Source organism: Macrosteles quadrilineatus, unplaced genomic scaffold, assembly GCF_028750875.1.
Source record: "Macrosteles quadrilineatus isolate MER2022 unplaced genomic scaffold, UCM_ALF_1.0 Scaffold_2__2_contigs__length_208266976, whole genome shotgun sequence".
NCBI lineage: Eukaryota > Metazoa > Arthropoda > Insecta > Hemiptera > Cicadellidae > Macrosteles > Macrosteles quadrilineatus.
In genome coordinates, this window is record NW_026542595.1 from 66,861,858 (window position 1) to 66,877,937 (window position 16,080).

Genomic DNA, 16,080 nt, shown 5'->3' on the forward strand with positions numbered 1-16,080 from the left:
CTCGTTTGGTATGCTCTCAAGTCTCTCAAGTTCGATAAATGTTAGTCATTTTTAATGTGACTCACTTACAAATACGTCAATTTGTGCTTGTGTATATCCACAACATTAGATTTTTTTTGTGTTTTTAAGGGAACGGTCCAAAATGTTGGTCTTGATACTACACTCATCTCCATTCATACTTGGCTTAAAATACCTACATTGTATGGTCGCCATTTCATAAGAAAGTATTAAAGTATTTAACGTCGAATATTTGTTTTTAAATAGCATCATTTATTGGTAGCCCAAAGGCAAATGGCATGTGGGTCTTGTAAAGATCTCTGCTTGAACCGGGTGTTTATATTAAAAAGTATATTACAGATATACAGTATACCAATTAGCCGCGTGGCTAACAATAACAACAATGAGACAATGATGCGTTCAAAAAGGTTTTTTTTTAATGTAAGGTACCTTGTTTTTTGTCATAAAAAACTTAACGAAACTAATCTAACATAACTTAAACTAATTACCTTAATATAACTATCAAACCACTATAGAACACTGTGAAAGAGTGACATGCATATTCTTAAAAAATCCGGTACGTACGAATTATACGGAGGCAACTTATTTTACAGCGCGCTGCGGCGGTTGGGTTAAGTTGGGTTATCATAAATATGTTTCTAGAACTTTCCTAGTTTCGTTATGAATCGAACTATACGAGATGAGTCATAAAAACTTATGATAACCGAACCTAACCTAACCGCCGCAGCGCGCTGTAAAATAAGTGGCCTCCGTATAATACGTAAGTACCAAAAATCCCTTCGAACTTACAGTATTTATTACAGTACATGAACCATATTATATATTTACAAAATTAATTGCAAAAACGTTTTGAATATTTTACAGTATTTTTTATCTCGTTCTTAAAAACCGTAAAATGTTTAAATCAAACAGTTCGAGATCTTGAAATGGAAGCTCGAGCCAGAAAATATTCCTTTTGGCCCTTCACATTAATCTGTTTCCATGTTTTGGTTTATTTCAGATGTTCGACAGCGTGTCTATTCTGTTCAGCGACGTTGTGACGTTTACAGAGATATGCTCTCGCATAACGCCAATGGAGGTGGTGTCCATGCTGAATGCTATGTACTCCATCTTTGACACGCTTACTGAGCGGAACAGAGTGTACAAGGTACGGTATTATGTGTTAAAGCTATAAACAATCTGTTCAGTCAGTTATCACATAAGCAACAACTAAATTAAAACGCTTAAAACTTGAACTTTTATTTGTCCTGGGAAATTTGTTAAAGTTAGGTATTAGATTGCATACACCAAACAGGAACATAATGTACCAATACCAGTATCAGCTTCACTCGTGCTTTGCAGCTTGATTGGAATGTATAGGAGAAAGATGTTTAAATTCAATATAAAATAATTACACAAACCTACTGATGATAATATCAATTTAACTTAACCTTTACCTAGTTCCAACCTTGAATTTTGCAGTCAAACGGAGCATAGTCAAATGCCTGATGGTCACAAATGAGCCTGTCACAGAATATGTTACTTAAAAAATTATAAACGCTATCTTAATGTTTGGTACTATGATATTTGAATATTGTCCCTTCACTTTATCAAGATAAGCAAAAGTTCATAAGTTCATAAGTTTGTAATAAAATTTGCAATATTACAACAACTCTTTGCGTTAGACCAGTTTTATGTGTGAAGAAAAGACATAAACATCAGTTTTATTATTATTTAGTATGGATTATATTAAGTATCACAAAATAGAACATACACAATTTGGAATATATTTTACTAACTCCTTACTGTTCATTGTATCATTGTATGCATTGGTGATGTGAGTAGCATATTGATTATACAAATAAATGATCTTTTGTAATGATGTCAGCCCCAACAAAGCTGTACAATTAGACTTGATTGCATAATAATGTTCTATAGGAATACATGTGAACATGTCATGTAATACATTTGATTGTAGTCAACTATTGAATCCCAGTTGGTTTATAAATGCAAATACCCACACAGCATGAGTCACGTGTCTTAAGCTCTTTGTTAGTAAAGGTTAGCATTGAAACACAATCCTTGGAATGTTTTCTCTGTAAAACTAAATTTGTATAAACTTTAAAATGTTATTGGAAATATGATATGAAATTATCATGTTTTTAACAAGGTGTTTTATACAAATATCGTTTTAAGATGTAAAATTAATGGTAGATATCTAACGTCTATAAGAATAAAACGAAGTTTAAAGAATATGTCAAAAAGATTTATATTATTATTAAGATTTGTTGCACTATTGGCACATTTTATTTTACTAGTTTATGTTTAAGTAAATGTAACCATAAGCATCTTGGCATTAGTAAATTTAAAAGCTGCTTGAAATGTATTTGTTTGCTTTCACTTATTAATTTTAGTCTCACTGTGGCCATTTATTTGAAAACAGGTTTTATGGTACGCTGAATCTAAAAAAAAACTAATTCCTGTTTTGTCACTAACAACAGATTTATTTGATTTCGGTCACTGAAACAATCTCATCTAAAAATCCAGCTCTTAGCTTGGAGTTTTCTATCAATATTGAGCTAAAAACTAGTTTAAATACTCATTTTAAGAGGATCCAGTTCAAAGAATCTTTCAACATTTGATATTGTTGAGGATTTACATGGTGTTTATAACTTTACATATCGTGATAGTTGACAGAAAGCTGGAATTATTAAAAATATTTCCTCTAAGAAACAAATGAGTTTTAAAAAATATCACTGTAACGATTGTGTGGTTTCAGTCAAGTCAGTTGTTCGTTCTTATACAAAAGCAACGAAACGGGTATTTTAAATTAGTTTACATACATCGCGGGTTTACATTACATAAATTACATTACATGTAATTAGTTTACATATACATATACTAATTGCGGGCCCAAAGTAGTTCTCATCTTCCTGAGAGCTAAAAAGGATAGCCTAGTGTTTACGATATTAGGCGTAAGTTTTGAAAACTTGTACGTTCGTTCGGTCTTCAGGGGGTAAAAGTTCCTATGAATTCTCTACAGTTTAGAAATCAAAATTTGTAGTGGACCATGAAACATTCTCAACTATTTTTAATAATATCATACATTTTATTTTTAAAAGTCGATCAATAATTATTTCTTAATATAAGATTGTTCTTTAATTATTAATTATGAGCAAAAATTGCTTCCTTATAAGCGGAGGAAAAATTGATATGGATTTGAAATCTTATAATAACTTTTCTAATAAAATTGTATGTCATTCTAGAAGAGATTAAAGTAAAGCAATATGTGGTATTTGTAATATATATATATATAGGTATTTGTAATATATGTAAATTCTTATGCATACAACAATAAAAAACGTCCAGCCTGAATCCTATGCGTGGTAAAAATATTTTTTAAACCACTGTCTTGTATATTTAAAACGAAACTTAAATTGATTCACGACCATTAAAAACACTAGGAAGACAAAATAATGATCTAGTCTAAAGAATGGCACAAAATGACGAATAATATAGTCCTTCTCACAAACCAATTATGTGATCAAGACCCTCACTTATTTCTCACACCAATCGTTAAACATGAACTTATAATGGGTTAATGTATGCCCTACAGATAAAACATACTTAAATAGGCCACGACTTTAACACGCTGCTGAAGTATCTCCATTTGATTGTATGATCACTTATAGAAATAGTCAACCGGTTACATAATCAAGAGTTTAAAAAGTTGTGCTTTTATGTCCAGAAGGATTTATACTATGATACAACTCAATCTAGTAAATTTTCTACAAAGCTACCAATACAAATCTTAATCATAAACATATTCTTTATAAGTTAAGGAATCTATTTAAAATGCGATTATGAATTGGTTATGATCTTCTATAATATTAAAACGAAACTGTGTTTTTTTATTTCACGATTCTGAATCAACCACTCGACGGATTTTCATGATTTTTGTGTTGAAAGGAAGATAATTTTGAGAACTAGGGAATGTCGAAGCCATAATTTTAGTTTAGGGTCCCAGTTTTTTAGAAATTAGTTTTAATTTTCAAAAAGTCTAGCAGCCGACACTAAGATTCTAAACTAGCTTTTGGCATAAAATAATTTGCTTAACATAACAGCTGTAAACATTCAGCTTTTGTGTCACAAATTCAGCATTTGGATAAAAATGTAAAGACATACTTAGGGTTGACTTATTTATACTATTTGTAATGCTAATCATCGATACGTTCAATTTATTTATTTATTTATTTATTTACAGACGGAAAACTCCATTTTCATACATACAATCATGGCAAGAAGTTTCATTCAACTTACATAGAACAATTCATACATCACATCAAGATGACCTGACTAAAGAACCCTAATAAATAAGAATGTATCAAAATATATCAATATATATAACAATAAGATAACAAAAAATAACAATGAATAGCAATGAATAACAATAAATAACAATAAAAAACAATAAATAACAATAAATACAATAAATAACAACAATAATTAACAATCAACATGGGGAACAACAAATTTGGTAATTAGCTAACAAGATAAAAAATCAAAAAACAAGTGAGGATCACTATATTGATTAATATAGTGCAATATACAGCAATATTGCAATATAGAGCAATAAAGCAATATACAGTTGTCAATTGAAACATTATGATTTGGCGAAGGTACTAATAGTTTCTAAAAAGGTCATTATAACCTCATTATTCAAGGTCATTATTTAGGGGGCGAAGTTTGATTTATTTAAACGGTTCACTATCCGTTAGATGTTAACCAAATTTCTTTATAACGGCTTAATGTTAGTTGTAATGGAATAACAGCTGATTCTTCAGTTGTAAGATAGTTACCAGGGACGAAAAAGTTTATGAAAATTACTTTTATGATATAGAGTACCTATAAAAATTTTCGATTGGCCTAGCAAACAGATTTAATCTCTATAAAAATCAATTCTTCTGTAAGAGGATGACAGATTAATTAAATATACATAGTAAAATACTAGGATGTTCAAATTATTTTTTAACGCAGTCTTTGTAATCTTCGATTTGTTTTAGAGCAATATAATCTGTTTTAACAGCTGGTTAAATAAAAACTATGGAACTATGATGTTATTTTATTTACTCTTATTTTGTTATTGATTATAGGAAATAAGTAAGATTAGTAGAGATAATTAGACCACAGTTTAAAATAGTTGAAACCAAAATTAATTAAACCACAGTACAAATCGAGGCTCTGTACACGAGTCTTAATGAAAAAGGATAAATGCAAATTATTTTACTGCTCCACTTTTCAAGGAAAGATTAGAAAAATAACAATGTTTACATGTTTTAAATCTTCATGGTAGCTTTCTGTTTACAATTAATGTTTGTCTGCTTAAACTTTGTTTGGATTAGGCCCGGAAATATTGATGTCATAAAAAGAAGATCAAGAATAATCAGGAATCACGATTTTAAATCACCACCACAACTTCAGCCGGGTTTTATACAAAGATAAACGGATGGATAACATAGATTGAACACAACGTCAACATTGAACCCAACTAGGATACTGCATTAGACAAACCATCCTTTTATGAAATCGTGTTCAGTTGTGGTTACGTTTGGGGGTGCCTATATCAGCGCCCCCAAACGTGAAAATATCACTTTTATTTCAACTATGAATATATTGTAGTTTAAATTAACTAATATGGGAAATTACGATGTACATTTATTCAATGAGGGTGGGTAATTATCAAGGATAGAACTGATAACGGTGTGGATAATAAACATTGACAATTACGTCATTAGCTTTACTAGCGTGTTTACTTTTTATATTCCTGCTACATGTGACCAAATGAATGTTATTTGAACCAAACAGCTGTTTCAAACTATTATTGTTTTTACTTTTTTTGTTTACGCTTATTTATTTAATTAATGCAGTGAAATTGATAAAAAGGATAAATGTGACGATTAGTTTTGATGTTAGGACACCAAAGTTAAATTATGTGTACTATGAATTTTATTGGATATTATAGTTTTATTTTAGGTCGTTTCTACTCAGACCTACTGGAAATTGTGTATAGTAGTTGTATTGTGGTGATAATAATTATGGAAGAGGCAGGTATGCTATGGAAGGTGGTATCGTTGACTAGGTCTATACACTTCCCAATTCACTATTACTCTCTCTACTGTAGGCTACTTATGTGGAGTGTGTGCGTCTGTGCGAATCGGCTGCAAATCTCACTTCAACGCTTTTCACATCGTAAAAATTGCAGAATTGCTGTTTTATTGTAAAATTATCGGATTTAAGATGCATATCGTATAGGCCTATAATGGAATCGGGCTAACACCTAGTTATGATTAAAATATTTGAGAAATGATGAATAGAGCCAACCTATCATGTGAACTGCCATAGTAAACAATACTGTCCCATTAGCTGGCTATTGTCTCTGACATCAGATATTCCATTGTCTGCTCAGGTTCTACATAGTCAATGATTCTTTTGTACCTTAGAATCTTCGGTAACAGGGAAACAATTGGTTGAGGTTAAGATTTACATTTTTAATTAAAGCAGTAAATATGTTATCTATTCAAGACAAGCAGACAGGTTTTATGTTCCCTATAGCTTCTTCCAATGAACAACCTTAACGTTGCATACATCGATTCAATAATGTGGATTCACTTTTTTTATTAAACAATTAATATGTTGTTAGTTCAAAACAAGGGAATTATACTTTGATTTGTTCTGTCTTAAAACCTAAACATCCCTAGTTTTCAGTCCACATTGAAACAATCTATAAAATTAATACAAGGGGTTTATCTGTAACATACCTTTACCTTCCGCCCTACTTAACAGATTGTTACGATTTAAATGTCAATTGAAACATTATGATTTGGCGAAGGTACTAATAGTTTCTAAAAAGGTCATTATAACCTCATTATTCAAGGTCATTATTTAGGGGGCGAAGTTTGATTTATTTAAACGGTTCACTATCCGTTAGATGTTAACCAACTTTCTTTATAACGGCTTAATGTTAGTTGTAATGGAATAACAGCTGATTCTTCAGTTGTAAGATAGTTACCAGGGACGAAAAAGTTTATGAAAATTACTTTTATGATATAGAGTACCTATAAAAATTTTCGATTGGCCTAGCAAACAGATTTAAACTCTATAAAAATGCGCAATTTGACCATAGTTCCTACGGCAAATTCATTATTTGTACAAAACTATATAACTTTTATATATTCTTCATGGTTTGTTTAAGTCTATTACCTGCAGTTCTTAAGTAATCCATGCAGTATTTTTATCAAACTAAATAAATTTGATATCACCAATAAGATGTGGATTGATATGTTAGTTTATGTTCTTCGATTAAAAAACCAGAACTTTAATTTTTGTTTACATTTTTAACAACAAATAAATCAAGAGATTTATGAATGTTCAGTGATGAATCTTTTATGAAAGACCTTTTAAAGTTTAGTTTATTTAGGTGAAGGAAGTCATTTGGAAGAGTGACAGATGTTGGTAATACAATACCCTACTTAAAATGTTTATAAAATCAACGGTTTTTGAGCTATTTAAGAAACAACATTTTAAATGGTCGCCATTTTGTTTTATGAATTTGAAAAATCTTCATAATTTTTTTGTAGCTTTGTCTAGTTGTCATTAATGTTTGTGCAAAGTTTCCATTTCGTATGTTTAACCATTCTTTAGAAAAAAATTAATAACTGGAAAAAACAAAATGGCGGCTGTGTGAGTAACTAAGGACTTCCGGACAATTTAAATATGATATTTAGGTATGTTTCTTACCCAGGAGCAATGGCCCTAAAATATTGGTAGAGAGTTCCGGGACACCCTGTATATTTATTTTTTTCAAGACCTATGATGAACAGTCAGCGTACCTTTGTGTACTAATAACCGGTAAGGAAGTTGCCCTTCACCACAACAGAAATCAGAATATTCTTACTCATAAATTTACAAGTTAAGAGCTATGAGAAAAAAATCATTGTGAAATACTGGTGAGTTACGTTCTTTCATACCACTCCATGGAATTACTGCTTAAGGGATACAAACCTTGCAAGAAAGCCTTACAAGTATCAGAAAAGCCTCTGTTGCCAATCAGGGAAAGCACGAGAGTGATTAATAGAATTAGTGTAGACGTTACTGATTCCATTATTGAGCACATGAAATCATTCCAAACGGAGATCACAATTACAGTCTATCTAAATCTATAAAAAATAGTTACATAAAGAATTAAATGTTAAAGAAACGTTATATATGTTTAAGACAATGTTTCCAGAACATAAAGTTTCTTATGAAAAGTAAAAATAAATATTTATATCAAAATTTAACATGACGAAAAAAAATGATGCACTAAACAATAAAACCAATAAAACTAATCGACATATGGAAATGCACAAGCAGTTAAATGAAGAACTTAAATCATTGCTAATAAAGAAGAAATTACAATTAAACAAGGTGAAATTGTTTTATGACAAGGATAGAGCTGATTGACAAGAAGCACAACAGAATCCGCAAAAAGAAGCAATTGCTATGGACTTAAAAAAAACCTCCCAGTTCCAAAAATTGAAACGAACTATGTTTAAAGAGAATTGGATGAAACGCCACTCGGTTTATAAACAACTTACCGGGCTGTGATTGGGCAGACCCCTTCATACAGGGTCACAAGCCATTTTAACTCAAAGATCCGAAACATCTCATACACCAGAACAGCCAGTGATGATGAAACTGTAAACAGCTATTTCGACAACTTAGAAAAAGAGTTACATAGGATTCAAAGAGAAAATATTTGAAATTATGACAAAAAACCTTTTTTATGAGCATCATGCTGGAAAATTAATAACTAAAAGAGGCCTAATATCATGAAAGGATTCAAAATTCATCAAAGCTTGCATATGCATTATGGTAAGTGGCAGAGTTGCCAGAGAAGTAGCCCTGTCTGCGTAAACTACTAAGTAGAGAAAATATGACAGACTTGGATTGATAATGGCCAAATACACGATATAACTGAACGAAATCGGATTGGTTTGTGTCATTAGTGCTACCAATAAGAAGTGTCAAAGGCTATTATTGGGGACAGCCTTTGCTCTCACCTTAATTTAGAAGTTATTAAACATTGTGAGATACATAACATCAAGTTTATTGCTTTGCCACCAAATGAAACTCACATTTTACAACCACATGTTGTGATATACTTATGAGTCATGACCCATGAGTTATGACGCTCATTTTGGGAATGATGCAAGAGATTTTCTCAATTTAAATTTCTACTAACAGTAGATTGGTGGCGGTGGACCAGTGAAGTGACCACCACGATCACCAGATCTCACCCCCACCCTAGTTTATGTTTGGGGTAGAATGAAGGAACTTGTATATTCAACATCTGTAGAAAGTGAAATATACCTGATCGGTAGAATTTTGGAGGCTGCTGCGGTCATATTAGAGAAAAATTAATTCGAATATGTGCGGCAATCGATGATAGCATGGTTCACAATGTGCAATCGAGTTGGTGTTGGTGGTGGAAACATTGAACATCAATTGTAAATAATATTGGTCAGTCCGTAGATACTTCCAAATTCGGTTCTTGAATTTAATCACTTACGTACAGATTTACTACTTAGTCATACCTCATGTAAATAAATAAACTTATATTTTCGTAGTTAAAATGTTTGTCTTTATATGTTTTAATTCATTCATTATTTAAATAATACTAAAGCAGCACACTGATTAACAACGAGCAACACCCAGGAAATCATCACATTTTAACAATGTATTGATTCACACGTTCAAGCATAAAAGAGCTTATTGACATGATCACTAGCAGTGTTTTTACTTATTAAGTAGTAATTAGTTGGTATTGACATGATAACATTTCCTAACAATTAGTATTCTCCCTTACTTGCAGCCACCATTTTTAAAATAAACAATCTAAAAAGATCATGTTTTTTATTAGTTCTTAAGGTAATAAGGACATCAAATAAATACCAAATTTAATTTTTTTTTAAGCCGATCTTGAATTAAAAAGGTTTTTGTAAGAAAAGGAGGCGACTAAACAAGTAACTTTTGAGTTTATTTTAATTGATTTTTTTTTTAGTTGATATTTTGATTTATCTATGGTCCAGGAATAACAGCTAAAAATGTTGGTAAAGAGATCCGGGGCATTCTGTAGGATCACTAATAATATGATTTGGCGTTATTTCACTCACTCGTCCTTACAGTTAGAGGAAGTTACAAATAGTATGATTCTCAATAAACTATTACTTAGTTCTACATTATTTTCCGATGGTTACCATTTATTAATATAAAATTATAATACCCCCGCCGCAGCAAACCTGCAGACTAAGCGAATTTCCATTTGCCTGATTGGATTTAGACTAAAATGTCTCCTTAAAAATATCACATTTATTTCCTATTTAAATAGAATCAGTTTAACACATACTTAGGTTTGCTGCAACAGGGAGGGTAAAAGTGTTTTTTTATGTAAAATGTTAATAGTTAGTATGAAATAAAAACATTTTCCAAATTTGGGCAAAATATGTTAATAAACAAGCACACTACAACGGTTTACTTTCTCTCCATAAGAATAACATGGGAATTTTAAATTAACAATTTTTTGGAATTTTCTCCGTAACCATTAGGCGCATTATAACGCTTCAATATACTAAATTATTTGTTTTTTTAAGCTCTACAAAATAGTTTGGAAAGAAATTTCAAAATTTTATGTTTTTTGGGTCAAAAATAGGAAAAACTCATTTTTACCCCATAAAAGCCCCCATAAACCCCTGTTCCCATGGTCCGATCATGCTGGTTCGCGAACTCGTTCGAATAAACGTAGGTTTACACGTTTGTACCAAATTTCATCAAAATCGGATCATTTTTGCTCGAGTTATCGCGCTAACGGACACATATATATATATATATATAAATATATATATATATATATATATATAAATATATATATATATATGAATTTGAACGGATGGTGTTTTTGGCCTCTAGGGACCTCAAAACGAAAAAAAAAATCGGTCCCGGGTCCAGGTCTTACCATGAGTACTACGGTAATAGCTTATTCCCTATATGGGAAATTCGCTAAAAGCACAATCATCATTAGTTCTTGCTCTTTCTAACAATTTAGACGACTTTACAAAAATAATATGGTATTCTCAGTAATCCATTGCTAAGGTAATAGGCTATTCTTCAGTAATAGTATTATTTATCATAATATTTATTTATCGTTTAGTAACGCCTACGTGTGGTTCTATACGCGACATATACACAACCTTACGTATTTGTGATTTTTTTCTATCCACCTCAACAAATCATAAAACAATGACTTTTTATTCTATAATTACTAATTTATAAAAAACAAAATTCTAACGAGATGGATCACTCTATCATGGGTTTAGTTTACCTCTTTATCCTATTATTACATTTCAAATCTTGCGCTACAAACCCTGAGACATCCGCAGAGCTAATATACGAGTAGGGTGGAGACAGGAAGTAACACTTGAATAGATTTTATTGGTTCTTAACGGTCGAGAGGTTCCTCTCCATGTCCCAGTATCGAACTAAACTTCCCACATAATAATGGCTAAATCGGTCTTTTTCAATATGTCAAGTATATTAAGGATCGTTATATGCACCGCTAAAACTATTTTCAGTTAAAGCGATTATATAACGTTAGTCTGACAGGGATTTTACGTAGGGTGTAAAATATTACGTTGTGTAAAATAATAAATTCTGAGCAGTTTCTGAATTTGCGTGAAATAAGCACGTAAAAAAAAGTAAATGAAGAACAGAAATCAATCAAGTAATTGACAACCAAGCAAAAACCGTTGTTATATTAACGAAAGTTATTTTACCCGAAAGCAATATACAGTATAGGAAACATTTCCAATGAAGCGAAAAATGGAAAACGTAAAGAAAACTATTAAATAATTTTACTTTTTTCAAATATATAACTTCACATTATAGTATCAGTGTCGTTAACTATGAAAGATTGCTTGTGTTAACTTTCGTTAACTTGTGCAAACTTAATAATATAAGTGTATAATATTTGTATCGTCTCTTAAAAACGGAAATCTAAAGCAAACGTCACCAAAGGGAGAGTTACTATTTATTGTAAAGAGAGAAGTTTTCTTGTTTAATTTAGAAGGCATAAGGTTACTATGATTATACTATAATCATTTTTGCTTTTTCCTCCCAAATTTTTAGGTCGATTGACAGTAATGACGGGCATTGAAAACGAGTTGATTAACTCAATAAACTAGTTATTGTTGACTACAACACGTATAACATAGTTTACTAGACCTTACTCGCATAGAGAAGGTAACAGTCGTCAAATGAAGCTAATACAGTTGTCCCTTTTAATATTTATGGACAATAAACATTATTCAAAGCCTCAGTACGCGCTCGATAAAATTAAAAGTTTGTTGAATACTTAGAAGCCATTAAATGCAGGCTTGGAAACTTTGCCTCGTTGTTGTTCTCTATGAAGTGCGCAGCTGGTGGGCAAACTCTTATAATTGAGATTCATAAAGAATTCCTTTTGAATAATAATTCAAAGTGTATTGTTTATCAACTGTAACTAAACAGAATTTTCAATGTTTGTGAAACCATTAAAACTTAAGAAATCCTGGTATATAGTCAGCAAATTAATTAATATAGGCACATGTTTTTAGAGGCTGTATAAACCAAGTAACTAACGTAACGTTGAAACATAAATCAAGAATGATTTGAGAGACCTGTACAAATTTTTACTGTGCATAATTATAACTATTAACAGACAACTAAATGGATTTGTTGACTTCAAAAACTGTGACATCATATTACAAATGTAAAAATAAAAACACTTTTTAAAAAAATCCAGGTTTTTAAAGGCACTAAAAAGTAGAAAATAATTTATAAATATTGGAGAGAACAAATAATTGTAAGATTTGAATTGAAAAGCGTGGGGTGCATGCAATTGCTAATTTACAATTACCTTCACCTATTGAACTACTGTATTATATATTGCATACACCCCACGTTTTTCGTTTCACATCTTACTATTATTTATTCTCTCCACATATTTATAAACTAGGTATTTTATAATTTTTATTGCATTTAATACCGTGGAATTTAAAAATGTGTTTTTATTTATAAATTCATTTTTTTCTTTAATGTTTAAATATTCTAAATCTATTTTATATTTAAAATTTGTTTTATATTTAGAATCTGTCGGGAGCAGAACCTGTAGCTCTTAATCGCTGCTCTTTGAACAGTTAAATTGAATTATTTACAGCTGACTTCAATAAATTGATATACTTAATGATTTACATTCTTCCAAAATGTAAACATTGAAACTTTGGAAGCCCATCGGGTGTATTCCAAGGGAAATATGAACGAACATCATTATTTAATATTGCATTGTCATCCATTTGCGAGCTATGTTTCAAGTTTCTAGTCTCTAGCTCATCGGGAAGTTGGTTTATTATCGATTGCAAAATTTGTACCGGATAAGAAAGCGAGCTAAAAAAGTTTTAAAAATCAGCTTACTTTAGCCGAAATATTGTTAACTTATATTCCATTAGGCCTACATCGCCTCTATGCGTATCAATAAGCCCTTATATCCTTAGAATGATAGGTCACCTAGTAAAAAAAATAATAAAATGTTGATCTTAAAGTAAATCTTATTTTTTAATTTAATGGTTGTATATGTATTGGTAAGAGTTAAAGAATCTTAATCAGGAGATTGAAATACAATGGCCACAGTGAGACTAGTTGTTTCTTTACTTTAAGGTCTACCTTTCACTTCTACCTCTCTCCAAGACTACCCATGTTCCATTAAATGTTCGTGAATTTTAAATATCAAGAAGTAACGTCTTGTATAATTGATATAACTTCCATCTATTATTATAGAGTTGTTTTAACGATTATTTTGAAAATATTTTTTACCCGGTGTCTGGTGACTTTACTACGTTAACTTTTTCCATGGTTAGTAAGGCGGTTTTTATCCGGAGCCTGAACAAAAGCGCGACAGATTACGTAGCCATATTGGCGATGTTCTAGGGGTTCGTCCTGATTCCTCGAGTCACAAAACATCAGTACATTACCGGCTCAACCCTTCACTTTGGCTTATACATTCCACACACAGTGCAAAGACTTTCTGGACGTAACTATAAATGAATCAGTGAGTTGAAAAAAGTACCCGAGTCAATTTTCGCAACTTTCGGTAAACGTAAAAAAACTGTATAAGTTTTGCATTAACAAAAATATAAATGCATAAAAAATTGAGAATATTATTTTTAGTACTACAAAAAAGATAACAACACAAAACTACCATTTTTTATGAGTTATGTAAATGAAAAAAAAATTAATAAATTGTTGACTGAGGTCCCTTTTTGCTCTCAAGTCAAGTTTTTTTACCAAGATTTCTTACACCATACTAAAAAAGGTCAATAAAAAATTTTTAAAGGAACACTTTTATTTACAAGGATTTCATGTACTTTACTGACATATATTATGTGCAAAATTAAGTATTTTGCCAGTTTAAAGTTCTGGATTTTTACTCTTCGTACTTCACTCAATGTTATCTTGCTCGTCCGTCGTTTCCCAGTTTAGAATTTCATCATAGAATTGGATGTGTTCGTTTGGAATGTAACTATACAATCTTCTCAAATCAACAATCTTCTTTCTTTTAATGCGAACAAAACCCCTCGGATAAGCTTTTGTATCTGGTAGGGTGAGGCACAGGCCCTTTCGCAAGTTAAACGTATGCAGTGTCTGAAAATCTCCCGTTCTTATATGCATACTTGCTTTGACAGTACCTTTTTCCAAATAGGACTGGAAATAATAAAATTTGGAAATAACAAAATGTTGTTTCTCTTGACGAGGCAAGGTTTTGGTTTCGTTTGATACGGCTGTCTTTTTATATACCGTAGGCCACCATTTGGAATAGTCAGTAATTAAATCGCTTTCGACTAAGGTTACTGTACATGGAGATTTCTTGGAAGAGTTAACTATTAATTCACAAATTTCCTTTGGAGTGTAAATTCTGTCTTCATACTGAAACTTCTATCGCAAGAATTATAAGAGTGTCCTCGCAATGGGTAAAACTGCTTCACAACTTTGAACCTACCCAAGTCACACAAAGCAAGACAAACTTTAGATAATGTGTGGTTTTTATTTTGACCACAACAATTATCTGAAAAAAGGTGAAGTTCCTCAACTTGGCTAGGGAGTGTACTAATATAATCCATTAAGAATGAAGTAACATCATTACTTCCTTTGTGTGCTTTTCCTTCATGATAAACATAATAATGTGAAAGTTTAGTTTTTGTATTGTAAACACAAAAAACTTGCACGGTTAACTGGCGCAAGTAAAATACGTCTTGCACCGGGATTTTTGGTAGCTCAATGTTTTGCATAAAGTCAAATACAAGGCCAACAACTTTTTCATTATTTTCAGACATTTTTGTTGTATCTTGAAGAGCTTTGTGAAATTGCTTAGCGCGCCTGCGATGAACCATTAACTCTGCAGTGGCAACACGCTTTGCATTTTCATTAATATGAGGGCTTTTCAATTTAACTTGACGTTCCTCACAGTAGGCACAGGTGTCTATTTGGGGCCTACCGAATTTTAATGTAAAGTTCTCATTAAAATACTTGAGATAAAACTCGTATTTGACACCAACACTTGGAAACCTTTAATTATTTACATTTAATTCTGTTAACCTATAAAAATTGCATTATGATTCTAATAATTTCGTATTGGCAATAATTAAGGGCTAATAATCTTAAATAATGGAGTTTTCCTATAGGTATGTTGTTAATTACTACGGTTTTAATTGCAAACTGCCTGGGATCACCGTAGAATTAGAAGCATTTATTACAAAATTAACGTAGTTAATTGAGGTAAAATTGTTTGTCTGGGTAGCCGAGTGGTTATAGTGTTTTGTCTGGGTAGCCGAGTGGTTATAGTGTTTTGTCTGGGTAGCCGAGTGGTTATAGCGTTCACCATCAAATCGGAAAGTCGCTGGTTCGATTTCAAGCGAGATCGTTTCCAAACCTAGATGCCATTTGTCTTTGGGCTAT

The 16,080-nt window shown here is 31.4% G+C and overlaps 1 protein-coding gene across 1 annotated transcript in view; it reads left to right on the forward strand.

Annotated features, from left to right (window-relative positions):
* LOC128985881 (soluble guanylate cyclase 88E-like) overlaps positions 1 to 16,080 on the forward strand; it is a 287,954-nt gene that overhangs the window by 213,217 nt on the left and 58,657 nt on the right. The window contains exon 10 of the mRNA XM_054405845.1: positions 1,019 to 1,165. Coding sequence (XP_054261820.1) covers positions 1,019 to 1,165 — 147 coding nt within the window. The remainder of the gene's footprint in view (positions 1 to 1,018; positions 1,166 to 16,080) is intronic.